This window comes from Python bivittatus, unplaced genomic scaffold (assembly GCF_059951505.1).
Source record: "Python bivittatus isolate LINGU-HERP-01145 unplaced genomic scaffold, Pbiv_v1 ctg000730_np1212, whole genome shotgun sequence".
NCBI classification, from domain to species: domain Eukaryota; kingdom Metazoa; phylum Chordata; class Lepidosauria; order Squamata; family Pythonidae; genus Python; species Python bivittatus.
This window is the reverse complement of record NW_028277109.1, coordinates 660,822-685,802: the sequence shown is the minus strand read 5'-3', so window position 1 is coordinate 685,802 and position 24,981 is coordinate 660,822. Positions and strand designations below refer to the sequence as shown.

Sequence of the window (24,981 nt, the reverse complement as noted above, 5' to 3'; positions counted from 1 at the left end):
GGCGCAAGCGTGCAAAGGCGTCCCAGGCTTCCTGCTTCCCCTTGCACGTCCGGGGGAGGTGCAAGTGTGCAAAGGCGTCCCAGCCGCCCCGGCTTCCTGTTTCCCTTTGCAAGCCCGGGGAGGTGCCAAGGCGTGCCAAGGCGTGCCCGGCGTAGGAAGGGGCCGTGCCGGGGCGCACGTGCGGGCTCCCTGGCAGGCGCCGCGCCTCCTTCCTCTCTCCTGCGCGGGCGGCGGGCAGGGCGAGACCCCACCCGCGGGCCCCGCCGGGCAGGATGCGGCCCTCCTGGCCGGGGCTGCGGCGCGCGCTGCAGCTCACCCTGGCTATCGTCAAGCCCGACGCGGTGGCGCACCCCCTCGTCCTGCAGGTCAGTGCCAGGCCGGCCGGGGGTGGCGCGTGCCGCTCCTGGCCTTGGGGTGGCCAGCCAGATGTCTGGGGGGGGTGTGTGCAAGCGGCAGGTGGAAAAAAAACCCCACCTGAAGTCTTCTACAGTAGGGTTTCTCCACCTTGGCGGCTTGAAGATGGGTGGACTCCAACTCCCAGAATTCCCCAGCCAGCAAAGCTGGGGAATTCTGGGAGTTGGAGTCCACCCATCTTCAAGCCGCCAAGGTGGAGAAACCCTGCTCTAGACTGTGGTTAATTCCAGCCTTAGCCTTGAGGGCGGTCAGCAGCCCTGGATTAAGCCCTCAGGTGCACAAGCCCTGCCTGGGCCCCCAAGTGAAGGGGGCACTGCAGCTCTCGCGCCCTTAACCCTTTCACTGCCATGCTCGACTTTGGTGTTCAGCGCTTCCTAGTGCCTGGTCAGTTGAGTGGTGAAGGGCCGTGGTCGGGCTCTGCTTCGGGCATCCGCTGGCCTTCACCCAGCCCTGGTGGCCAACCGGATGCCTCTGGGGTGGGTGCAAGCCGCAGGTGGAAGAGTGCCCCCCTGCCCACGCGTGCTGCCCATCTGAAGGGTTATAGACTAAAAACTGGGATGGGGTAATAGGGACAGCCCCAGAATCCACTGGCCAGGGAGGATCTTGTCCTCTTTGAAGGAATTCTGTAGCGGTTAGCGCCTGTCACCGCATTTTGCGCGAAGGAATCCCGCAGGCCAATGTCGGTCATGCTGGGAATGGCGTCCTGTGCCCTGTTTCCTCTCAAGCAGCTTCATGGGTGGCACCCCTGGCCCCAGCCTTTGGAGAGACCCTCGCCCTCTCCACATTCTCCAGGGCATTCGTGCCTTTCTGCCCCCACTTCCCCTTACAGAAGGAGCTGGCGGTCAGCAGAGCCCAGTTCAGGCCAGCATCTGGCTTTCCAGTGGCGCATAAGGCAGCCCATGGGTCAGCGTCAAGCGGCACAGATGTGGAGGGCTTGACCTCCTGCTGCCCCAGGATCCCCTCCTCTCTTTTGCAATTGGCTGGTGCTGTTCTGGGGTCTCCTTTGCATCCTCCGCTTGTCCGGATTATCTTAGGTTTGTTTCCCTGTAAAAGCTGGGCTTAGAGGTCAGGGTGGGTTCTGGGTGATCCAACAGACCTCCAGGGCAAGTGGGTTGCTGAGAGCCTCTCGCATCCTTTGGCCAGTCCTGGGCTAATACGTGGTGGCCCACTTTAAAAGCGCTTTGCAGCCTTCCCACCGAAGTGTGTTGTGGCGACAAAGACGCAGTCTGAGGCTGCAGCAACGGAGGCCATGTTTCTCAGCAGCCAAATAACAAGGTCTGCCACGTCCATCAGAAGCCTCTCAGGTCTGTGGCCGGATGGCGTGGGGTGGCCGCTTTGCACTTTTGCAGCCTTCCCGTTACATTCTTCTTCGTCTTCTCCTAGGCCGTACATGAAACCATTCTGAACCACAGGTTCTTGATCGTCCGGACAAAGGACCTGCTCTGGAGTAGGGAGGACAGCCAGCGCTTCTACCAGGAGCACTCAGGTTGGTGTCAAGGCCTCCAGATCCAGCAGGGCTAAAATCCTGGCTGCTGGGAAAGACTGGGGAAGGGTCTCTTGCACTCCAGTCCAGGCTTGGGATCCTCCCCAGTCCATCCCAGTTGGCCTCCGGGCATCACAGAAGCTGGGCTAGGTGGCCCTCAGGTTTGATCCAGGTCGGATTTCTTCTGATGGTCGGAGGCTCCCCGCACCTTGAAGGTCTTCATATCCAGGTGAAGGGAGTCCAGTGGGTTCAGCAGAGAGAATCTGGAACCTCCCAGCCCCCATTTGGGGGCCTTGGAGAAATAATTTCCAGCTTTCTAATGCTTAAAATCTGGACCTTCTAGGGTTGGCCACCTCCACACCGCTGGCTTTCGTGGGTATGGAGTTGAAAAGTCCTCCTGGGTGAACCTGACCCAGATATGGGCAGACATTCATGCAGTTGGGCCAAAGGAAAGGATGGGGCCCAAGGGCCCGATCCTTCCCCCAGTTCCTTTGTGTGGGTCAGAGGGCATCCTGGGGGCAGGGATCAAAGCTGAAGTCTCGCAATAGCTCTGTTCTTGTAATCTTTGGCCTCCTTGGCTGCTGCATCTCTCCTGTAGGTGGAAATTGGGGGTGGGGGCATGCAAGCCAAGCTGTAGGTGCTGGGGCTCCTGCCAGGGCCTCCATGTGGGATCCAAGCCACTTCGTGGTGCATCTAGGTCACTGAGGGCACTTGCTTGCACTGAGGACAAGCAGAGTGGAGAGAGTGGAGATTTGAAACTGCCTTTTTTCTGAGAGGTTCCTCTTCTTCCTCCAGGGCGCTTTTTCTACCAGAGGCTGGTGGAGTTCATGTCCAGGTGAGTCCACAGCTGGTGGGGAAGGAGAGGACCCCCTTCCCCTTCCCCTTCCCCTTCCCCTTCCCCTTCCCCTTCCCCTTCCCCTTCCCCTTCCCCTTCCCCTTCCCCTTCCCCTTCCCCTTCCCCTTCCCCTTCCCCTTCCCAGCCCTACAGGGACCTCTCAGTTCCCCCAGCTACCTTCACACCAAACACTCATTAGTTTTGTTCTAAAGGAGGGTGAAATTTGCCGGGGGTGGGGGGAACATTGAAAAAGTCCTACATGTAAAAAAGGGGAGGGACTTCAATCACTCTGTCACAGCCACCATCTTGACTTTTTTGACCACCCTGCTCCCCGGAGACCCCTCCTGTAAATATATCTTGCTGTTCTGATGCAAAAGAGGCAGAGTGACTTGAAGTCTTAAAAAATAACTCTTTTGTTAGAGCAGGAACCTAAATTCTCAACCGAATAGATAGGGTGGTAGCTAAAATTCAGTAACCGACAGCCCAGCCCGTCTGACTGATGTTTAGTCCAACTGGGACAAAGCAGCATTTCTCAACAATTCTGAATGGAAAAGATGGGAAACTTTTTCTAAATCCTAGGAAGAGTTTTACTAGCTCTTGTCTGTTGCCTCCGTGGTCAGAATATTTGTGTGTGTGTGTGTACACTCAGACAAAAGGACACACATTTACACACATACAGGACATATAAATACACATGCATGCCTGTGCAGACCCACACAGGGATAAATTTATGGTATATGAATGTATATAATTATTACTTATTAACCCACGTCCATCCACTGCAGGACGAAGGAGTCTTTGTTGAAGATGATGGGCCAGAATCTACCCCAGGGCGCAGGGCAGGTTGGCAGAGAGAGGTTTTGGCTTCCCGGTCACGGGCTGAGAGGGAGGGACTGGCCTAAGTCCCCAGCCGGCTTCTGGGCCTAAGCGGGGATTAGCACCTGGGTCTCCCCATCCCAGTCCGGTCCATATAGGCCTGAGGGGCGTCCACAGCAGTGGCCGGTGGCTTCCATTTCGTGGGTGCAGCCGGGCAATCAGACCCACATGTGAAAGGGGGCAGCTTCAATTGCCTTGTTGTGCCCAGCTTTTGAAGCCAGTGGCCCCCTGCTCCAGATACCCCTCTCTATATGCATTTGTATACACACGTGTGCACACACATTTGGATCTTGCACTATCAATTTATGCACATTTTCTTGGAAATAGTGTGCTTTACTAAAACTTCTCCTAAGCTGACGAGCGTCTTCTCTTGAAGTACATTCTTGCAGAAAACCAGAGCAGAATATTGAAAACTAAATTGTAACCCTAACTGGATATTAAGGGCACCGTGTTAGCGCTGGCAGACGTGTTTTCCCAGTCCCTTTCCTTGTGTGGTCCCCCCCCACCCCATTCTGCATTCTTGGAGAAACTTTCTTTGGCCATCTTGTCTACTTCAAAGCTCTCAGTGTACTAAATTGAATTTTCTGCGCCTTTCAGCAAAAATGTGCTAGGGTAAGATGGCAGAAAACAGGTTGCGACTCGTTGGTCAAGGTCTGAGTGACTTAAAGGATGAATCAGATGTCAGGGCTACAACTAACAGAATGATATTTATGGACCATCTTCCCTTAAGGTCTCGGGAAGAGATATACAGGTGTCAGATTATGTCATGCCCCCAATATGAGGCTTTTACGTGACTTCCACCCCTTCCTTGGAGGTGGGGGGGGGGCTTTCTTTCTTTTTGCACAATGTAAATCCTGTGTTATGACAATGAAAATGTCAAAGCGGTAGATTGTTTCTGCCTTTTAGGATCAACCATCAACAGTAAAGAAACAAGCAGTCAAGAAATACGCCACAGACTAGCACTTGGTAGAGCAGCCATGAAGGCCTTGGAAAAGATGCTCCAATGCCTTGGTGTGTCCATACCTACAAAGGTCAGAATCGTGCAAGCCATGAGATTCCCTGTGATGCTCTGTGGAAACAAAGTTGGACTTTGAAGAAGCAGGACAGGAAGAGCATGGATGCTTTTGAACTTTGGTGTTGGAGAAGACTCCTGAGAATACCATGGACTGCCAAGAAAACAAATCAATGAATCATTGAACCAATCAACCCAGAGTTCTCACTTCATGCACAACTGACCAGGCTCAAGTTATGATATTTGGGACAAATTCTGTGAAGATCCAGCTTCTGGAGAAGGTTCTAATGTTCGGAAAGGTGGAAGGAAAGAGAAGAGGACGACCAGCAGCCAAAGGATGGACTCAGAGTGATGAGTGCACTGTTGGAAGACCTGAAAGACCAGGCAGGGAACAGACCTTCTGGGAGAAAAATCTCTTTGTGGTCACTAAGCTGGCGCCGACTTGATGGCGCATAATCCAGAAACTCCTGTGTGGTGTTTTGAGTTACATGGACCACCAGGAGGCAGTGCATGACCAGCTTCATACATAGCCAGAAGTTATTCTGTGAGGTTACAACTTCAGATGACTATGTATGGTGCATTTACTTTAGGAACCATCCAGGGCTAGATCTTAGACTCTCTCTCCGCTGATATTCCACACAGGGAAATGTGGGTGTTGTTCCAGATCAAAGGGGTTCCAGGTTCGGGAGAAGGAAGGAAGAGGGAACAAGGATCCTGAACTATACAGAGATCAGGTAGTGCCTCATGGATTTATCTCTCCTTGCCTTTTCAGCGGCCCCATGAGGGTGTATATCCTGGCTCACGAGGAAGCCATCGCACGCTGGAGATCCCTGATGGGACCCACCAAGGTGTATCGTGCCCGGCACACAGCCCCGGAATCCATCCGCGGGACTTTGGGTCTCACCGACACCCGGAACACTGTCCATGGCTCGGGTGAGTCCTGGAGCTGAATTCGGAGAAAAGGGTTTGACGGGTGATTCTTGAAGGACTGGGAGCTGTGTGCAACTGGCTGGCTGGGGAATTCTGGGAATTGAAGTCCACATGCCTTCAAGTGGCCAAGGTTGAGAAACACTGCAATAGAGACTTGGCGACCTGGAGTCAGTCCGTGCCAATTGGTCTTGTTGCTTTGGGGATCTTGCCAGGGCGTCCCACTGGGCAGGCAGCTACAGAAGATGCCTGATGGCTCTGGGGTTGGACCCAAAGACTGCCTGCCACCTGGAGCCCTGCCTCTGATCAGAGAAGACCTGCCCGGCCTGCTCCCTCCACGGATTCGGGCAGAGAGGGGCCGTATCCCTGAGGCGAAGATCAGATCCCCCCCCCCAGGCGAAACCATGCTCTGGAGCTGCTCCTCATCCCCTCACCACCCCAGCCTGCATGGCCACCTGTAAGGGTTTGTGGGAAGGGTAATCTCCCACAGCTGTAGGACACCAGACTGGGTCTGTGGCATTCAGCTGTGAAATTTGTTAATTGTGCTGTGTTTGTCAAGCCCTAAGGGCAACTGTTGCCCAGAGTGTCACAGGCTGCATCAACCAGGCCAAAGGAAGGCTTACAGGCTGAGCATGGATGACCTTTGCATGCTTTAGCATGTGCGAAACCCACCTCTTTAGCAGTTGGCGAAACCACCAACCGCCTATCGGTGTCTCGTGCAGACCCACAGAGCTGTGTTGCTTATCCTTTCAGGGGAGGCTGACCTCTTCTCTTTTCCCCCAGACTCTTCCGCCTCAGCCAGCAAGGAAATTGCTTTCTTCTTCCCAGATTTCAGCGAAGAGGAGTGGTACCAGCGGGAGGAGCCACAGCTACGCGGAGAGACGGTTTGCCCTGGCCCTCGCATGGTCATCCATCGCGGCCCCGGAGACAGCTGGACGGAGCAGGACTGAGTTTGCCCCATGGATGTCCACAGGGGCTGTGCCATGTCCAGCAGGGCAGTTCTCGTTAGCTGAGGCTTTATCACCGTGTGCAGAGTTGGCAGTCAGAAGACACCCAGCAGAGCAGTGCTTTTGCCCCTCTTCTTGGGCCAAAGATTGGGCACGCTCACGTCCGTGTGCCATGTGCAGCCTTGACTGATTCTCTCTTTCCCCGTGGTGTTTCAGGTGAGGGCAGGGGTTGCAGGCTGGGGGGCAGTCTGTGTTGGGCCTCTTGAAGCCTGTGGGCCCGAGGATGTCCAGAAAGGGGGACCCTAACCATTATAGCCATGTCTCCAACCTAGAATTGCCTTAGTTCACTGGTTTCTTGGGTAGATTTTCCCAACCTGCCAGGGAGCCTTTCCCCTTGTAGATTTACATGCTGAACCCGGACAGGTATAAGACTGAAGTCCTCCCCCCATCTTGTGCTTAAGACCTATGGCCTCTTGCAGGTGACATGGAAGGGGATGGAGCCCACGCAAATACAGCTGGAAACATTTAAATTTAGGCCCAAGTGCTTCTCATCCTTGTTGACATCTCTTAAATACCTAAGCCCCATCCACACATCTCCCTGTTCAGCCTTCCTAACCCTTTTTCAAAACGCATTTGAAAATCCTTCCGTGTTTTCCAATCTTTCCCCTGGACGGTGGGTTGCCGAGACAGTTGGAAAGATGAAACCCCCTTGCTCGGCTGGGCGCATTCTCCTTCCACATCTTCAACGTTCGTGCTTCTGATGCAGCAATTAGACCTTCCTGGTTGCAACACTCCTCCGCGGATGCAAGGCCAGATACCTTGGCCTCTCTAGGTCTTGCTGGACTGCAATTCTCGCTGTTTTCACTATTGCCATTGCTGCTGAGGGCTTCTGGGAGTTGTAGTTCAGCCCCATTTCAAGAGCCACCAAGTCGCCATCTCTGAACCCCAGAGAAACAGCAGCCAGATTTACGAGTGGAAGACTTTTCTGGAATCAGAACAGACCCAGGCTCTCTTCTCTCCTCCCACCTGTCTTGTGCAATGGCTGCCCCTGCAAGGTCAGCTTCAGCAGGGGTTAGAAGATCTGGCCCCCGTATTTGCAGGACACACAAGCCTGAATTAGTTTTATCTTGGCTTGTGTGTTGGACAAACCCAGCCTGGTTGGTCAGTACAGGGTTCAGTGGACTGTGTGAACTCAGAAAGCCGGTTACTTCTCTTACCAGGTAGACGCTAGTGTGTGAACACGGCCATGAAGTCTTTGATGGCGTTCACAATTGTGTGGCCATTCTGGGTTTGGGAATGCGGCCGAAGGGGCTGTGGAGCCGGACATTGATGAGGCCTCTCACCCGCTGTATGTCCCCCTCTCTTAGGCTGAGCATCCTCATTCTCACCACACGTCATGCAGCTTTTCCATGGGGAACAGGAGCATGGATGCCTCCAAACCCTTTGTATGGCTGGATCCAGTGCAGAGGCCTTAGGATCTGGGTTGTCCAGCAAAGGAGGCCAGAAAGTCCCTTGTGATCCTTCAAGCAACATCCTGTCCTTTGGAGAGCTTGGACTGTGGCCCCTTATTTTATATCTTCCTTTTTTAACATGTTGAACCCTAGAAAGTTGCTTTTTTCCAAAAAGTGAACAAGCCTCAGGGAAGAATTCACCTGCTGTGGCCTTGACATTCCCTTCCCAAGACAGTAAAGGTTTATGACCAGGAAGAGCCCTTTACAGCAGGGAAGGCAATAAAGGGTTTGCAACCTGAAAATCAACAGAGTAATTGGAAGTTTATGAGTCTTTCTCATGCCAACTGAATGGGCTCTGCTGCTTTTTAGATCCGATGGTCAAATACGGCGCTTGTTTATTCAATGAAAGGACATTGGATCCGCCCCGGCCTTCCACCGGGTATGGTCAAGGCTGCGCTTGGTCTGCTTGTATCTCCTCCAGACAGGAGAGGTTACTCATCCTCCACAGAATGTGACATATGTTCACCTAGAATGCGTATCACAGAAGAATGAACAAGGAGTTTTGTTATGTTAATTACGTCAATCCCCATCTTGGGTAAATATGTCCAGGCTTATTTACCTTATTGCTAGATAAGATAAAGGGTACCACCAAATCTAAGAGGGTGACAAAGCATTAGCTAACTGTCAGGGGAATTGTAAGTTGCCACAGGGGTCTCTGCAGGCGGAATTAAGAAGTGCCCAGATGGCCATCAGAACCGCCCAATGAAATCCGCGCCTGTTTTTTAATCATGCACGGGGGTGCGGCTTTAATGGTGTGTGTGAAGCCTCCATCTCGATTTTTGGAAACCCTCTCCCCCCCCCCCCCACACACACCCTCAGAGTGCAAAGAAGGGTTCCTTCTGAGAATAGAAGCCCTTCCCAAGTTGGAGGAAGGAAAAATGCCGCTCCTGGGAAAGATTAGCCCAAGTAATGTGATTTTGCAGAAGGTTGCTAATTGACATACCAATTAATTGAATGCCTAGAAAGCATTATTGAAGGTAACTAGCATCGGTAAGAAAATATATAATATCATTTTTAATTATGATTACAACTCCTAATTGTATGACGTAATTTATATTATAAATTGTAGGTAATTTGTAGTTGAAGTGGATGGTACCAGTTTATGAAGGGGATCAAAGCAAAGTGCTTGGAGGCAAGGAAGACTCAACCTACATTGGGATAGACCAATCCTAGCTTTCTATCAAGACTAAAAACAAGTCTGAAATTACAGCCTGCTTCACAAGACGATACCGTAACGATCCATAAACTATTGGGGTTGAGCATTACGGCTAACCAGACCGCTCAACGAAGCACGATGCAGAATTCTAGCATAGCCAGTTCCGTGAATCCAGCCAGGGAAGTGGATCATTGACCAGGGTCCCGGGTCAGGGAAAGGCATCTCCCGTGTCAGAGGGGGTATGGGAAGAGAGAGAATTAATACTGCAAAATCGTGCGCAGCTTTACATCTTCAGCCTGGGCTGGACAGGAGATGCGGCCGAAGTCTGGGTGGGGTGAAACAGACTCTGGATAAACCCCAACAAAATGGTTCATGAGCCTTCTGGTGTCGTGGATGTCGCCTCCATAACCCCGCTGGGGCAGCGCTTCCCCAGAGGAGGTGGTGCGCAGTACAGGGGTTCTCCTGGACAGGTGGCTCCTGCTGAAGCATGCGGACGCCGCGGCTGGGACAGCCTTTGGCCAGCTTGGCAGGTCTACCTCCTGCGCCTTTTCCTGAACCCGGACGCGTTGAGGCCAGTAGCTTGGGCTTTGTCGTCTCCGACTACTGCAATTCGCTTTACAAAGAGCTGCCCTTGGAGACCATCCGGAGGCTACAGTGGGCACATAACACGGGCCCGCTTGCTGACCCAGGCTAGCTGGCTGAGGAGAACGGCATGTTCTGCAGGAGCTGTTGTGCCATTGGTGATCCAGCCATTTATGGCTCGGTCCTTCTCACACTTGAGACCAACTTCATGTAGAATCTGCTGACTTACGTGATCAAATAGGGAGAGGGTACTCCAGGGACCCACCCTGCAAGAAACCCAGGCGGGGGGAGCTAGGACCTGGGGACTGACTTTCTCAGAAGCCACTCTCCCCCGTCCCCCCAGAAAAACTTACCCCTGCCCTGATGATGTTTTTAGAACACGGTTTCTCAACCTCAGCAACTTGAAGAGGGGTGGGCTTCAACTCCCAGAATTCCCCAGTCAGCATGCTGACTGGGGAATTCTGGGGGTTGAAGTCCACCCCTCTTCAAGTTGCTGAGGTTGAGAAACCCTGTTTTAGAAGAAGGAAAAAAATCCCCCATCCTTTTGAAGACAGCTTTCAGATTCATGTGATGGTGGCTACGGCTTTATTATAGTTTTTAATTGCTTGGCTTATTGTTGATTAATTTTTAGATGGATTTTATAATGTTGTTAATACTTTGTCTCATCTGGTGTAAGTCGCCTAGAGGGGTCGATGTTGTCTGGATTTTGGTCAATAAATGAAAATATTGCCAAGGGGCCTTTTTACAAATCAGCCATGTGCCTTTCTTGGAGAATTGGTTGCCCCACAAACTAGAAAAGATTCAGCCCCCCCCCCCCCCAAATGTGTCTTGAGGACACAATCAAAGTTTTTGCTTATAAAAAACAAGCAAAAGAGGGGATGTGGAAAACATTTGATGCCCTGCTCATGAAGGAATGATTTTTGCTGCCAAAGGCCAGCACTTAAATTAACCTGCAGGATCAAAACTTGCACGCAGTAAAACAAACTTGTGAAAAATTCCTGCAACTTGGCACTTCCAAGTTTACCTTAGAAAACAACTTCCCAAATTTCCCACTAGGATACACCCCTTGGGGTCAGGATGGGGGAGGTTGGTGAGGAAAATACACAAGTTTGTTCCTCCTTTTTTAAGGCAACGTTGTGCCCAAAGAAGAGAATGAGGAAGCTGATTGCGTCCCCCAGAGGTGCTTATGGGGCCCGGGAGGGGTGGGGGCTGCGGCTTCGGCAAGAGACGGTTAACAACTCCCTTCGCGCCTTGTTTAGTCCAGAGAAGAGCCTGGTTGACAACCCCTCTCCCCGGTGCTAATTCCACCCCATTAGCGCCCACCCTAGAGGGCTCTTTCCCTAGAGGAAGGTTCAGATGGAAGTCTCCGGTGCAGGAGAGGAGTTGGAAAACTTCCTGACAACTTTGGCAATTAAGTGTTCTTTAGCTAATTAATAACAAGAGTTCCCTCAAGGTGATGCAAACTCAGTTCAGCTATGAGAAGTAAAATCTCCTTGTGTAGCAACTAGCGAGAACTTAGTGGAGCCCAACAGTGCAAAAGTTGGAACGGGTAAAGCACAGAAGGCAGTTGCAGCTTGCAACTCAGCCCCCCAAGCTGTAGTTATGTCCACCAAGTTTCGGAAGGAATTAGCTTCGCCTTCCATGCATTTGCCTATGAAGGTGGTATCTCCAGCCCCAGGGGCAGAGTTGTTATTTAAAAGACCTATCATGAAACACGACTCTGAGCAATTCACAACAATAAAGACCAAAGTAAAACCAAGAACCTGGCTCCTGAATCAACAATCTTCAATCCATGAAACCATACAACCCTCGGGCTTCAACTTCGCTCTGTCCCAATGCTGGGGGGACAGCCTGCCCTTTATGGCTTTCCAGAAGGTTGAAAGGGTGGGGGCCTGCCAGATCTTGGGGGAAGAGTGCCCCACAGGACAGGGGTTGCTATGGAAAAGGTGTCTTCCTAGGTCCTGCTAGATGGCAACATTTAAGAGAAGGGACCTGGATTGTGCCCACCTATTTGATCTGGTTGAGTTGGCAGACACCCTCAGGGAGAGCCGGTCCTGCAAATAACCTGGACCTGTGCCATCTCGGGATTTAAAAGTGATAACCAGCACCTTGAATTGCACCTGGAAAGAAAGTGGGAGCCAGTGCAGCTCGTGCAACAATGGTGAAAATGGGCAAACCAAGGGCACCCAACACTGCATGTGCCACCACATTTTAGACCAGTTGTAACTTCTGGGTGGTCTTCAAGGACAGTCCGATTGCAGTAGTCCAACCAAGAAGTGACCAAGGCCTGAGGGATCATCCTGGTCCAGGGATGAGCCCAAGTGATGCACAAGATGATTCTGTGCAAAGGCCTCCCCCCAGACATGGCCACCCCCGCTCCTTGAGCAGGAGCTGAAAATCAAGGAGGACCCCCAAATGGTGCATCAGCTCTATTCAGGGAAGTGCTACCCCCATCGAGAATCAGAGAGAACACATCACCAGATCCAGGGGAGCCCAAAAACCAAAGCCACTCCATCTTGCAGGGAGGCATTAACCACTGCATGGGTCCAACCACATACCACCTCCCAGGAGGCCTTGACCAACCAGGAGAGGCATGGGTCTAGGACACAGGTGGCCAGGTCACAGCCATGAGGACCCTGTCCACTTCCTGAAAATTGACCACCTCAAACTTCTCCCAGATTACTAAATTCAGATGTGTCTTGGTCACTTCCAGAAGACCTGCTCAGCCACCATCCAATTCCAAGCAAAGTCAAGCGGCTCTGACAAATGCTGAGAGTATTTCTCATAGTGTCCCTGCAAGGTTCCTCCATACCCAAGAGGGACCTGGTCACCAGAAACAGGGCTGCAGATGCAATAAGAGCAAGTTTGCTACGCCACCCTTATCACCACACGGTACGTTGTAATGAAGGTCTTTACCTGTGCTCAGCCAGCTTCACTCTTAATCTCTCACCACCGGTACTCTAGGGTCTCTTGTCTCATACATCTCTTGGAGTTCTTTGGTAAACTACAGCACTCTGCAAGATCCACAACCACAGAGTCTGCGCAGGCACGATCCAGTCCGGGGCCCCTGCCACATGCTCGTTCCAAGCTGCGACAAGGACCTCTGCTGTACCAGAGCTTCAGGGAAACCCAGGCTCCCTCCGAAACTGCATGGGGTCCATCAGATGATATACGCTTGCTGGGGCAAGCGTATGCCAGTGTATGGTGGTCTCCACATATTTTTTTCTATAGCTCCCTCACTAATGAGTATAAAAATTCACCTACTCCTCTGAAGACCCCCACATTGGGTACGGTTGTTTTAGACCTCCTTTATCTCAGCTCAGAATATTGCCTAATGGAAGGTATAAGGCTCCTTGGGCGAAGCTGGTAATTTAAATTGGACGCTTTCATTGGGCATCCAAAGGACCTGCCAGACTTCCCAATAGATGTTTTTATTTATTTATTTATTATTTATTATTAAACTTGTATGCCACCCATCTCCCCCAACATGGAAAATTTATTTAGTAGTCCTCTTAAAGTTAGAACATCGGAGTTGCTCCAGAGCTGGATCAAGTGTGAGGTCCATCTGGTTTATCTTCTGTGTCACCCTTTGGCCAATTGAGTGCCTTGGGAGTCTCCCAAGTCTCGACTGGAGGACAAGAGACCCTGGCCATTCCCAGCAGCTGAAATTTCAGGCGCTTTGCCTTGGGTTCAGGAAGCGGGAAACCACCATCTATATTTTTAGCCGTTGGGAGCCTGACCTCCCGGCAGCAAAGTCCGCCATCTGCACAGCACAAAGAGGTTTCCTTCTCTACAAGTCAAGTCACCTTCTACTTGACCTGCTGAAGCCCAACGCATGGTGGTGGGTGGCGGGTGGCAGGGTGGAGGATTAAGTTGACAGTGGGTCTAAACTGGAACTTTCCCCCAGCCAAGTTCAGACCCAGTGCTAGAACTAACCCTTTCTTGGTAGATGAGGCGCCTAAGTAGATCCTGAAGTGAGGTCAGACAAAATGCTTCTGTAGTCAGTCCAGTTATTCTCACAATGGACAACCAGATGCCTCAATGGGATAAAGTAGAATGTGAATGCACACATGCACACACGCACACACGGATACCCACAGAGAGAGAGACCCACACTCAAACGCCATAAAAAGCGCCCACAGGTTGGATTTTGTTACTACAGTACCCTAGAAATTGTTGATACTGAGATGATATGGTTTTATTATTATATTACATGCTGTTCTTGGTGGTTTGATGCAAGAACAGGATATCGGTAATATTATGAAAGTCCTTGATAACATCTGGGGGGGGTCATATCTGGGCATATCAGAAAGGAGGAAGTTCTAGATAAATACAGTCCAGAAATTAGCCCACGACTTTGCAATTTCCTGAAAAAACAGCTGGGTGATGGGTTTCTCTGTCCTCCACAGGTAGTGGATGCCACCTGCTTTACCACCCTGTTTTAGATCATCTTATCTTGCCGTGCAGGGTGTGAGCATGTAAGCCTTGGTATATAAGCTTGAAAACAGACCGTTGGTGGCTCAGAGGATTCCTCCCTCAGCTTGGAGCCCCCTTTGAAGGTGAGAGCTTCTTTCAGCTTCAGAGGTCCTTCTCTTCCCACCGCCATGGACGGACCTTGCTCTGATCAAAACGGGTTTCATCAGGAAATATCCTGATGCAGCACCCCCACCCCACCCCACCCCACCCCACCCCACCCCACCCCACCCCTTTTTTTATTCCTGTAGCTTGAAATCCTTCAACCCCATTTGCAGGAGACCCCTGAGAAAAAGCTATAAGATACTTTTTTCTTTACTGAAAATGCATCGTAGCATCCATGTTACAAAGTGCCTGAAAGGCCTGTGTCTCCCATCAGCGATGGATGGTTTGCATTTTATGTATTTATGTCTTTTTTGTCCACTTTTGGCAGCAAAAGTGATTCGCAGGATTAAAAAGGGGAGGAAGGTTGCTCTTCTTGTCCACAGAAGAGATACTGAAGAGGAACGGCAAGGCTGGGGCCTTCAAGCATTAGTCCAGGGTTTCTCAACCTCAGCTACTTTAAGATGGGTGGACTTCAATTCCCAGAATGCTGGCTGGGGAATTCTGGGGGTTGGAATCCACCCATCTTAAAGAGGCTGAGGTTGAGAAACACTGCATTAGTCTGTTCCATTTAGGCTTTGAGTTCAGTGGGGTTCAGGATTAGCTAAGTCTCCTTTCTCCAAATTCTTCTATGAGTTAGCCTGCTCTGACTTTGCACCATCTGTCCGTGTTGGAGCACACCAGCTATGACCCAAATCCTAATGGCCACAATAGGAGGAGGATCTTGGTACTTCCTTTTCTCTCCTTTCAGGAGCCAGAAGCTTCAGGGGCTTCTCAAAATGTTCATTTTGGGACTTATGGGCTGTGATTCCTGGCAGACCAGGGTCTGTACCAATTGCCCAGTCTAGTTGTGGGGGAGGGGAGGGGAGGGGAGGGGGCTGGAATCCAGAGATGAACAGGCAGGGTTCACGGTCAGTTGAGATGTGCGCTCTGCTTCTCTTCTGGGGAGGGACACCTGAAAGGTGGTGGCCTGGCTTTGTTGGAGGTCATTTAGGGTTCTTCTCATCTTCTGCTTGTCCCCTCAGGTCTGGAGATGTTTCTCATCATTTGCTTCATCCTTGGTCTCTTTGGCAGCCTTACCTGGGCAGAAGGTAAGTTGTTGCCAGCTCTCTAAACCTGATCCATTTCCTTGCCAAGAGCTTTTCGTGAAATGGGGATGTCTCTGTGGTGTGGGAATATCAAGCTTGAATTGATATCCCTGTTGGCCTGGGGGTGTTTGGGGGCTATTGCTTAGCGAGGGAAAACCTCTATGCTCCTGAGAGGGGCATCTGAATGGAGGTTCAAAAAAGTGAAGATGGTGGTGTAATCACACAATGGAAACTGCAGCCTTTTTTGGCATGCGTTGCATGTGAGACACATGTAAAAGAGGGGTGGGGCTTAAATTATGCAGTCGCAGCTGCTGTCTTGACATGATTCCCCACCCCATGCCCACCCCTGCCCTTGAGCTTCAGAAACTCAGAAACTAAGATCAGTCCAAAAGGTAGGACAATAATTAATGGCTGGAAGCTGTACAGAGGGAATTCCAAACTTGAAATCAGGAGGAAATTCCTGACTGAAGAGCTATGAAGCAGGGAACAGCCTCCGCCCTGGAGTCATGGGGGCTGCATCTCTGGAGGCTTCCAAGCAACGGTTGGGATGATCTGAGGATTCCAGCCCTGGGCAGGGCTCCAAGGCCATCTCCAACCCTAGGATTCTACGAAATCATATTTAAAACGAATACAGGATAAATGTCTTGATTCATCGTTGTGTATTGTTGTGAACTGGGGCCTGCCACAGCACTCGTTCTGTTGGGACCCACCAGTCCAGGTTATTGAACAGACTTTTGTGTTACAGAAATCCAAAAGTCAAATTGTTCTTCACAACCAGTAAGTACAAGTTAAGAAATAAGAGTTGGGGCTAATGCATACAAAGCAATCCAAGAATCACTTGGTATTAGTTTCCAGAGCAGCTTAGGGATTTTGAGCTGTTTGCAGACGGAGGAACCCAAACGTTCAGCTCAGTGGGGGAAAGGGGATGAGTGCGTTTGTCGCCGATTGTCACCAGGTGAAGAAGGCAAGGAGTCTAGAGAAGTCCACAGTCTTCCAGGCAGACAGAGGTCTAGGGCTACAACCGTCAATGCCCTAGACAGGCTGTAGGACAAACAAGAGCAGAAGTGGATAAAGTCAGTTTAAGAGAAGGAGAGAAACATAGTTGTGGAAGCTAAATTTGTGGAGAAAACATAAGAAAACATTCTACAGAGAAGCCTTACTCACTTTCTGGATCATTGGGAAAAGAAATAAGAAAAGGTGTTAACTGTCTGCTGGCTTGTCCGTGATAAAAACAACTCAGCTTCTTCAGCTCAGAGGGGGCAACAGAGAGCAGATAAAGAGGATTGGCACCACTGAGCAGCAACCGTTCTTCTCCTCTTCTGCTAGGCTGGATGGTTGAGGGCCATTTTTATAGCTTTCCTTGGGGAATTTAGCAAATTAAAAGGCATCAGAACCAACATTCTCACTTCAGGGTTCTGGAAAAACATCAGTAAGGTGACTTGTTATCCCTGGGAAAAATAGGAGACCAAAGAGATGTTCTCCTTGGAGTCATGCTCGACTCTTGGTGACTTCATGGACATGCAGGCGTCTTGGCAGCAGTACGAAAGTGGTTCATTAGGGCCTTGTTCTGGGATGAATGGGGTTGGCTGTTTTTCAATGTCCCAGTTTAGCCTCCAGGCCTGGAATGCCCTGAGGGTCTCCTGTCCAAGTATGGCCCAAGCTGGACCGGCTAATTTTTTTGAGATCAGCTAGGATCACTTACACCCACCTAGCTGGCAACACCTAACCACTTTTGGGTGATCTCCAAAAGATAAGCAAGGGAAAATCACTTTTGATCCATTGCCAGGGAAACCCTAACCCTAACTCTAGTTATGGTCATTTAGACCAGTCCAGAGAGGCCTGGTGCAGAATTCCAGAAGGCCTTCATGTCTGATTATAAGGACACCAGATACTGGTGTCTGTGGAATCAGGCTGGCATCTGTCCCACTAAGACCAAGAGCCATGCTGGGTCCCTCACTCCTGGCCTTATTCTCTTTGCTTTCTCACTCTGTTCCTCCTGGCAGATCCACAGTCCAAAGTCCAGACTCGGACTGCCTGCCCTCCCGGTAGCTTTGCCCATCGAGATGGAAGCCAGTGGTATTGCTACAAGTTCTATGAAGACCGGTTCACCTTTCAAGAGGCAGAGGTAACTCTCCTGAGCTGGAAAAGTTCCCTTAATCTGGCCCAGAGCTTCTCCAGACTGCAGAACACCAAAAGACCATGTCTTTTTTTAAACGAACACCTACTGTGTGACTCTTTAACAAAAAAAGCGATCGATACCCAAAAGAAATAGTAAAATAAAATATGTTATTAATTCTGTTGAATTCCCTTCAGTTTAGTACTTCGATAATAAATTGGAATGGGATTGATGAGCTGAATTATGATGGAATATTCAATCATCCTACTGCTATATTTAAATGGGATTGGGTAGTATGTGTGATGCAATGGACTTACGAAGGCCAGGCTCAGGGAGATAAGCGTGTTCTTAGCCCCCAGCAGGAGCGTGGGAAGTTCAAGAAGATGAGGCTGGCACGTCCCTAAGGAATTCACGGTGTTGTGGCTGGCTGGCTTGGGAACTAGGGTTCAGTCTGGGGAGATTTCTATCTTGAAGTGGAAGCTAATAAACGCAACAGAACTGTATTTGCATTGTCCCGTGGAGTTCTTTGGGCTGAACCTGACAGTATGCGATTTAACATGTTATGGAACTCAGCTACTGTCATATCCATGTTGTGTGAACAAGGCCACAAGTTAAGCTATCACAGAGTTATACAGGTAGTCCTTGTTTAGCAACCATTCGCAGTTATGTCTCTGATGAAAAAGTAACTTTACAACCAATCCTCACATTTACGACCTTCACTGGTCTGTAAAGCAAAGGAAAGCTGAAGTCAGATCATAAGCACAGTCATGGTTTCACTCAGTGACTGCTTCATTTAACGGCTGAGTTGCAGGTCCCAACTGTGGCTGCTAAACAAGGATGACCTGTACCTTCAAAGGTTCAAGCCATGCTGTTTCAAAGGGGCCCCTTGCCTCTAAGAGTGTCATGGTCCTGTTGCTTCTGGTTGCTCATATTTGCAGCCCCTCTTAGTAGATCTCCTGCTACAGGAACGTAGCTGAGAGGACCTTCTCTGATGGGCACTGGTTGAAGTGTGGGTGTGGAGCCACCTCAGCACAGGCCAAATCCTTCCAGACTGGACCACTTGGATTCTGCTGGTGAATTCTGCTGGCAATCCTGCTATGCGGGCTGAACCCTGCCCCACCTCCCCACCTGGAGCTCCCTTGGTGCATGCATGCCAATGATCTTCCATGCTGGGTTGCTTCCACACACACAATCCTTTGGTGTGTAACTGAAGCTACTGAGCTTGGAATCTCTGACCATGGGTGATGCTTCAAGTCCTCTTTCTGCTCTGTTGAAAGGAAGTGCATCAGCTGCACAGCAAAGATCTCTTTGGTGATCTGAAACTAAGTTACTTTGCATAGGCCTATGTAGCATATTCCATGAATAAATCAACTGGGTTTGTTAACCTGGATTTAGAGTTGAGCACATGGACTTAATTCAGCCTTCATACAACTGCTTCCTGGGTTACTCTGATTAACATTAGAGGATCTGGTCACTATTTCCAGAGCAAGACATTCCAACCAGGGAGTCATCAGCTTGCCAGCTGTCAAAATTTTATGAATTAAAAAAAACATCACCTGGGTCTTACCATACTTCATTATTTTTTATTTTAACAAAACTATTATTGTTAATGTGTATCTCCAAATTATCTCATATCAGTAGATATCTGGCCCCTTCCCAAACTGCAAGACCATCAGGTTGGTAGGCCTGGACTGTAGCAGTCCCGCAATCTTCTCCTGTCCAGGATGGACACCATGGTTTATTGGTGATAAATAAGTAGCCACTGTCAAGGAGTAAGTCACCAGGCATCTCGTTTTCCTAATGGGACATTTTTGGTTCTTCTCTCCATGCAGGAAGAGTGTCAGTTCAAATGGAAAGGTCATTTAGCATCTTTCACAAGTGACACCCAGACAAAACTTGTTGGTGCCTATGTCTCTAAAGAAAACATGGAAAGTGATTGGGTCTGGATTGGGCTGCAACGTAGTCCAACATCCAGTATGGTGAGTACTTGGTCCCCCTGTCCCTGAGCAATACAGGGAATTAGCAGTTGGTTCCACACAGACTTTTCTTCAGCAGCGATTTACAGCATCATGGAAAAGCCTAGCAATCCTGTTCCATCCCCAGTGCCCCGATGTTGGCCTTGTCCCATATCAGTTTAGATACAGCATTATCCCATTGCTTCTCCTGACTCAAGGGGACCCAGGACAAACGATCACACTGCCAGCAGCTTACTATCCCCAGGGTAGGAGCCAAATTTCCCTTCAGATCATGAAGAAGCAGATCTATAGTCAGCATGGGGTTTCTGCCAGTGGAATCCTTTTTATAGCTAATTGGATTTGTTCTAGGTTAAGCTAAATTGGCTCAGCTTTTTTCAATAAGAAAGCCATGTTTTCTACCAGAGAATTGGGAGGAGCAGGATGAAGAGGCAGAGTTGAAAGTTGAAATGGATAGAAACATGATCAGGAAACAACTTCTTGCCATGAAGGACTTCAGGTTCCCAACCTAAGGTTTTGAAGGAACCAGCTGATGGTTTGGATGAACCTTCATGAATTATCTTTGAGAAATCCTGGAGACTGGTGGAAGTGAAAATTGGAGAAGGAAAAATGATGTTGCTGTCTTTAAAAGGGAGAAAAGCAAGATGCCCAGGACTATAGACAGTCTGATATTGATACCCGGGAAGATTCTTGAGCAGATCATAAAGAGATCAGTCTGTAAGCACTTAGAAAACAATGTAGTAATTGTCAGATATCAGCATGCATTTGCAAAGAACAAATCCTGCCAAACTGTCTTTATCTCACTGTTACATTAGTAGATAATGGTTATGTTGCAGACATAATATATCTTGATTTCAGTAAAGCGTCTGAAAACATATTCCATGACATGCCAATTAGCAAGCTACTTATGTTTCGCAGTATCTTAGCAATTAAGTAGATACATAGTTGCCTTGAAAATCATACTCCCAGAATGTAAAATGGGAAGGGATTTGGGGATAATCTATTCCAATCTCCTGCTCTGTGCGAAAATCCTTTATTACAGCACCCCCAATGAATAGCCATCAAACCTTTGCTTAAATGCATCTTGCAAATGACAGTCCACAACTTCTGGTTGTCCATCACTCCATTTTTTTTTACCATTAGGAAATTCTTCTTGATTCCAATTGAAATGTATAAACGTTTGTAATTTAAACCTGTTATTTCTTGTTCTGCCTTCTGAAACAACACCCAACAAATCTATCCCAACTTCTACATAACAGCCCTTCAGATATCTGAAGACAGCGATCATATCTCACCTTAACTTTCTCTTCTCTAAGCCATACACGTGCAATGTTTACAACCTAAGTTTCGCCTAGGTTTTCCTTCCAAGCCCCTTATCATCTTGATTGCTCTCCTCTGGACCCTCCTCAAGTTGCCAAGGTTGAGAAACACTGGGAAAGATAATCCCTTAGAGACAGAACTAGCACTCACATGGTCTTGATAGGTTAGAGAAATGGGCCGAAAGTAACAGCTTGAAATGCTAAGTTCTATTCTTTAGGAAACAAAACCCAAATGCACAGGTGCCAGATGAGGGTACCACCTGGCTTGATGACTTGTGAGAGAGAGCTTGGAGCAGTAGTTGACTGGAGATGGAATATTATTTATTTATTTATTTATTATTGAATTTATATGCCGCCCACCTCCCCCAGAAGGTGACTCTGGGCAGCTTACAATTAAAAACCAAGACAATAAAAACAATAAAAATATAAATGTCCCCCAATTAAAAACACAAGTAACAATTCCATAAAAGCCAGTATACAATTCAAGATGGTGGGGGGAGCAGTATCGGTCATCCCACCAGCCAGTTCCAGCAATGCGAGCCCCCAAGGCAAATAGGAGTATAATTTCCTAAACAGGGGAAGGAATTGTTCTGCTTTATACCGCTTTGATCAGACCCCACCTCAAATACTATGACCGTTTGGGGCATCCCACCTTGAGAAGGATCTGGTGGGATTCAAAAAGGCTCAGAGAAGGGCAACAAGGGTGGTCACAGGACTGGAAAGAGAGGCTGAAGAAGCAGGGCGTGTTCAGCTTTCAGAAAAGATGGAAGCAGAATGGAATTAATTACAAGTGGTGGGAAGTTGGATTTTTCAAGGGGACTTGAAGCAACTTCTTTGGAGGTGGTTTAATTTGGATTCCTGCACTGAGCAGCAGCTGGACTCCAAGGCTCGGGGTCCCCTTGCAGCTCCAGGAACCTTGGATTCCACACATCCAAGGCCCTTAAGTGAATCTATACCTAGGACAATCGAAAGGATGCTTTAGGGCAGTGTTGTCCAAACTTGGCCGCTTTAAGATGAGTGGACTTCAACTCCCAGAATTCCCCAGCCAGCCTGGCTGGGAAATTCTGGGAGTTGAAGTCCACTCATCTTAAAGCGGCCAAGTTTGGACAACACTGCTTTAGGATAATATGCACGTTGGGCACGCTTGCACAAAAATCCAATTAAGAGCACTTCCCCGTTTAAATTCATTCAAGCCAAACTTAGAATTGAAATTTAACATTCTCTGCTTCTGTCTTCTCCCCCATGTGCCCCTCCACACCGGCCCCTCCACCCCTCCTCAATGTGCTTCATTCTGTATTGCACAGCACACTGGATGGCGCTGGACCGATGGCACGCGCTCCAAGTACACCAGCTGGAACCCTACTGAACCCAATAATCGGACTGGGAAAGAATTTTGTGCAATTCTCTACCCTCCATCAGGTCAGTGGCAAATGTCATCGTTTCTCAGCATGGTTGGAGTTTGCGTCTGTGATTCCAGGGAAGCCGTCAATGCGCCCTTCTGCTCGTGACTTATTTCATGTCTCCTTCTCTCATTCTGCCTCCAGTTTTCTTTTGGGAATTCCAGCTTGTTGATTTATTCCTTGGAAACTTTGTGACTTCCTGCTTCGCAGGCTCTGCACACTCTGGCTTTCCTTAAAGCCTGTTATTAACTCTTGATCCAGCAGAAACCCAGGCAGGTGCTAGAAGGCCAGAAGTAGGTGACCTTCAAAAGCTCTTTAGGGATGACTAGTGGAAGTGCCCTGAAGCTGCATCAGGTCATCTGACCCAATGTTATGCATCCGTAGTGGCCAAACAGGTTGGACTGCAACAGTACTTCTCCACCTGCATCCCTCAGCAGTTGGTAGCAAGAGGCAGACTACTTATTCAGTATTATCTCCAATATTGTAGCTTATCTTGGCTGATCCCCAAGAACCTGAGCTAGTTCAGACCTGATTAGCACCTGGATGGAGACGTCCAGAAAATTCCAGGGGTTTAGGCTAGACAGGGAAGTTGAAAAACCATGCAGAAGGCAATGGCAAACCACTTTTGGGTTGGTGCAAAAAAGAAAAAGAAAAGAAAATGGAGATATCCACACAGACCCTGTGAACAGTGCTCAACTTGAAGGAGACTTTTTTGGGTGGCTGAGCTAAAGCATTTATGGAAGATCTTAACAGGCAAAAGTTAGCAATTTCTGGAATCTCATGAAGCTCATCATCTCAGCATCTGTCACAGAGACAACATAGTCTGGCTACTTCTTTCTACTGTTTCTCATTCACCATCAGATCTGGACAGCTGTGAATGTGTGAATTTATTTGTTTTATTTCAAATATTTATATTTATATGGCCACCCAACTCAATCAGTGGGACTCTGGGCGGCATACAACAAGAAACATAAACATGCAGCCTAAAACATCAGCTGCATGTCATTAAAAAGGTAACCCAGATGTGCAAAATAGCAAACTGAATGGAATAGATTAAAACAGTTGAAAACCCTGGCCACTTTAAGATGTGTGGCCTTCAACCCCCAGAATTCCCCAGCCAGCATGGCTGGCTGGGGAATTCTGGGAATTGAAGTCCACACATCCTAAAGTTGCCAGGGTTGAAAAACACTGGATTAAAACAACCTCAGGGACTCTGCTCACCTACACCCAAATGGTCAAGGGAAGACCAGGTCTCAGCTGCCTTTATAAAGGAGTTGGGGCCTGTCGTAGCTCAGCAGGAAAGTTGTTCTGGAGAATGGAGGCAGCCACCGAAAAGGCACCCTTCCCAGATCCCATCAGATGGCAACAGTTAAATGAGAGGAGCTGCAGCATGCCCCCCCCCATGAGACCACGTGGGGCGGGCAGATGGTCTTGGGAGCAGACAGTCTGCAGGTGGCCCGATCCTAGGCCGTGTAGGGTCTTAAAGGTGATAACCAGTGATATTTCTTTCTTTCAGGGCACCTTAAATGGCTTGATGTAGACTGTCACCTCACCCTTCCGTTTCTCTGCAAATGGAAACCCTCTTAAGCCAAGTCTGCAGGTGGAGTTGGGAGTGCTCCCCATCTATCTGAAGCCTGAGCTGAAGATACTTCGGTCCCCTCTGAGACCCTTCTCCATGGTGCCAACCTCTTTTTCAGAAAGACCATCTGAATATCAAGCAGCTGGTTGCTCTCTGTCCTCTAGACTTGCTTCTCTTCCCCGCTTTCTGAAGAATGGGCTCCTCACTTGATAATAAAGTCTGCTGCTCTGCCATTGTCTTGAGTTTGGCCTTTCTCTCCCAGGCTGTCCAGGGCCCCTCTCTGAATGAGTCTCAGAGTGAAGAGAGTGTTGAGTCTGCAGCAGACTTTCTCATCACAAACACATAATGCAACCTTGCCGGTTCCTTTCCTGGGATCACATCTCTCCCACCCTTCCTCTCAGAGGTTTGGATGTATGGGAACAGATGTTCCCCCAAGGTGGAAAAGATCCATGCAGGGTGGGTAGTTCGAGAATAAGATGGCTGAACCAAACAAGACCAAAAACATTAATCAGCAAAGCTAGAAAGGAAGAAATACATTCATGATGCCCATCTTGTGGTTAATTGGCATCTCTTATAGGTTCTGGTGAGCAAGCAGTAGAGTCTCTCTCAGGTTGTTTGGTCTGCAAAAGCAAGGATGCTAATTTCCTTGCAAGGTTCCCCCTTCCCTCTGATGGCAGATCAGCTCCAAGGGGTCTTGGATTCCTATCCATGGACAAGGTCCAAGAGAAACCCCCAAGGCTGGGCTTTGTCACAGTCCTGTATGCAAAAAGGGGCATTAAGCCCCAGGTATTGAGCTTTGAAGAAGCAGGATAGAAAGAGTACTGATGCTTCTGAGAATACCGTGGACAGCCAAGGAAACAAACAATTGGATCATCAAACAAATCAACCCAAAGTTCTCACTTGAGGCACAAATGACCAGGGTCAAATGATCCTACTTTGTACACATTATGCAAAGACCCAGCTCTCTAGACAAGGCTGTAATGCTGGGAAAGGTGGAAGGAAAGAGAAGAGGATGACCAGCAGCAACATGGATGGACTCAACTGCATTGGCAATGGGTGCACTGCTGGAAGATCTGAAGGATCAGGTTGGGGACAGATCATCATGGAGAACATCTATGCCATTGCTAAGAGTTGACAACAACTTGATGGCGTATAATGAATCAATCAAGCCTCAAGTATTAGTTCAAT

The 24,981-nt window shown here is 49.0% G+C and overlaps 2 protein-coding genes across 7 annotated transcripts; both read left to right on the top strand.

The window, feature by feature from the left end:
• Positions 1-36: 36 nt before the first annotated feature.
• LOC103056440 (nucleoside diphosphate kinase 6, mitochondrial) lies at positions 37-10,502 on the top strand. Of its 6 annotated transcripts, none has more exons than XR_015793584.1 (6): positions 37-365; positions 1,798-1,900; positions 2,693-2,732; positions 5,393-5,553; positions 6,331-6,710; positions 7,862-10,502. XR_015793584.1 is itself a non-coding variant. In XM_088129156.1 (5 exons), the coding sequence occupies exons 1-5, from the start codon at positions 273-275 to the stop codon at positions 6,495-6,497; spliced, it is 564 nt and encodes a 187-aa protein (XP_087985282.1). In that variant the 5' UTR covers positions 37-272; the 3' UTR covers positions 6,498-10,501. The 6 variants fall into 6 exon arrangements, 2 of the variants coding, with proteins under 2 accessions (XP_087985282.1, XP_087985283.1); XR_015793585.1 differs by having other exon boundaries at positions 9,075-10,501; XR_015793583.1 differs by having other exon boundaries at positions 6,331-8,540; positions 9,075-10,501.
• A 3,662-nt stretch (positions 10,503-14,164) lies between these two features.
• LOC107326577 (C-type lectin-like) lies at positions 14,165-24,026 on the top strand. Its single transcript, XM_015890833.3, has 6 exons — positions 14,165-14,302; positions 15,344-15,409; positions 17,410-17,531; positions 19,355-19,501; positions 22,119-22,233; positions 23,731-24,026. The coding sequence occupies exons 2-6, from the start codon at positions 15,352-15,354 to the stop codon at positions 23,799-23,801; spliced, it is 513 nt and encodes a 170-aa protein (XP_015746319.1). The 5' UTR covers positions 14,165-14,302; positions 15,344-15,351; the 3' UTR covers positions 23,802-24,026.
• The last annotated feature ends 955 nt before the right edge of the window (positions 24,027-24,981 follow it).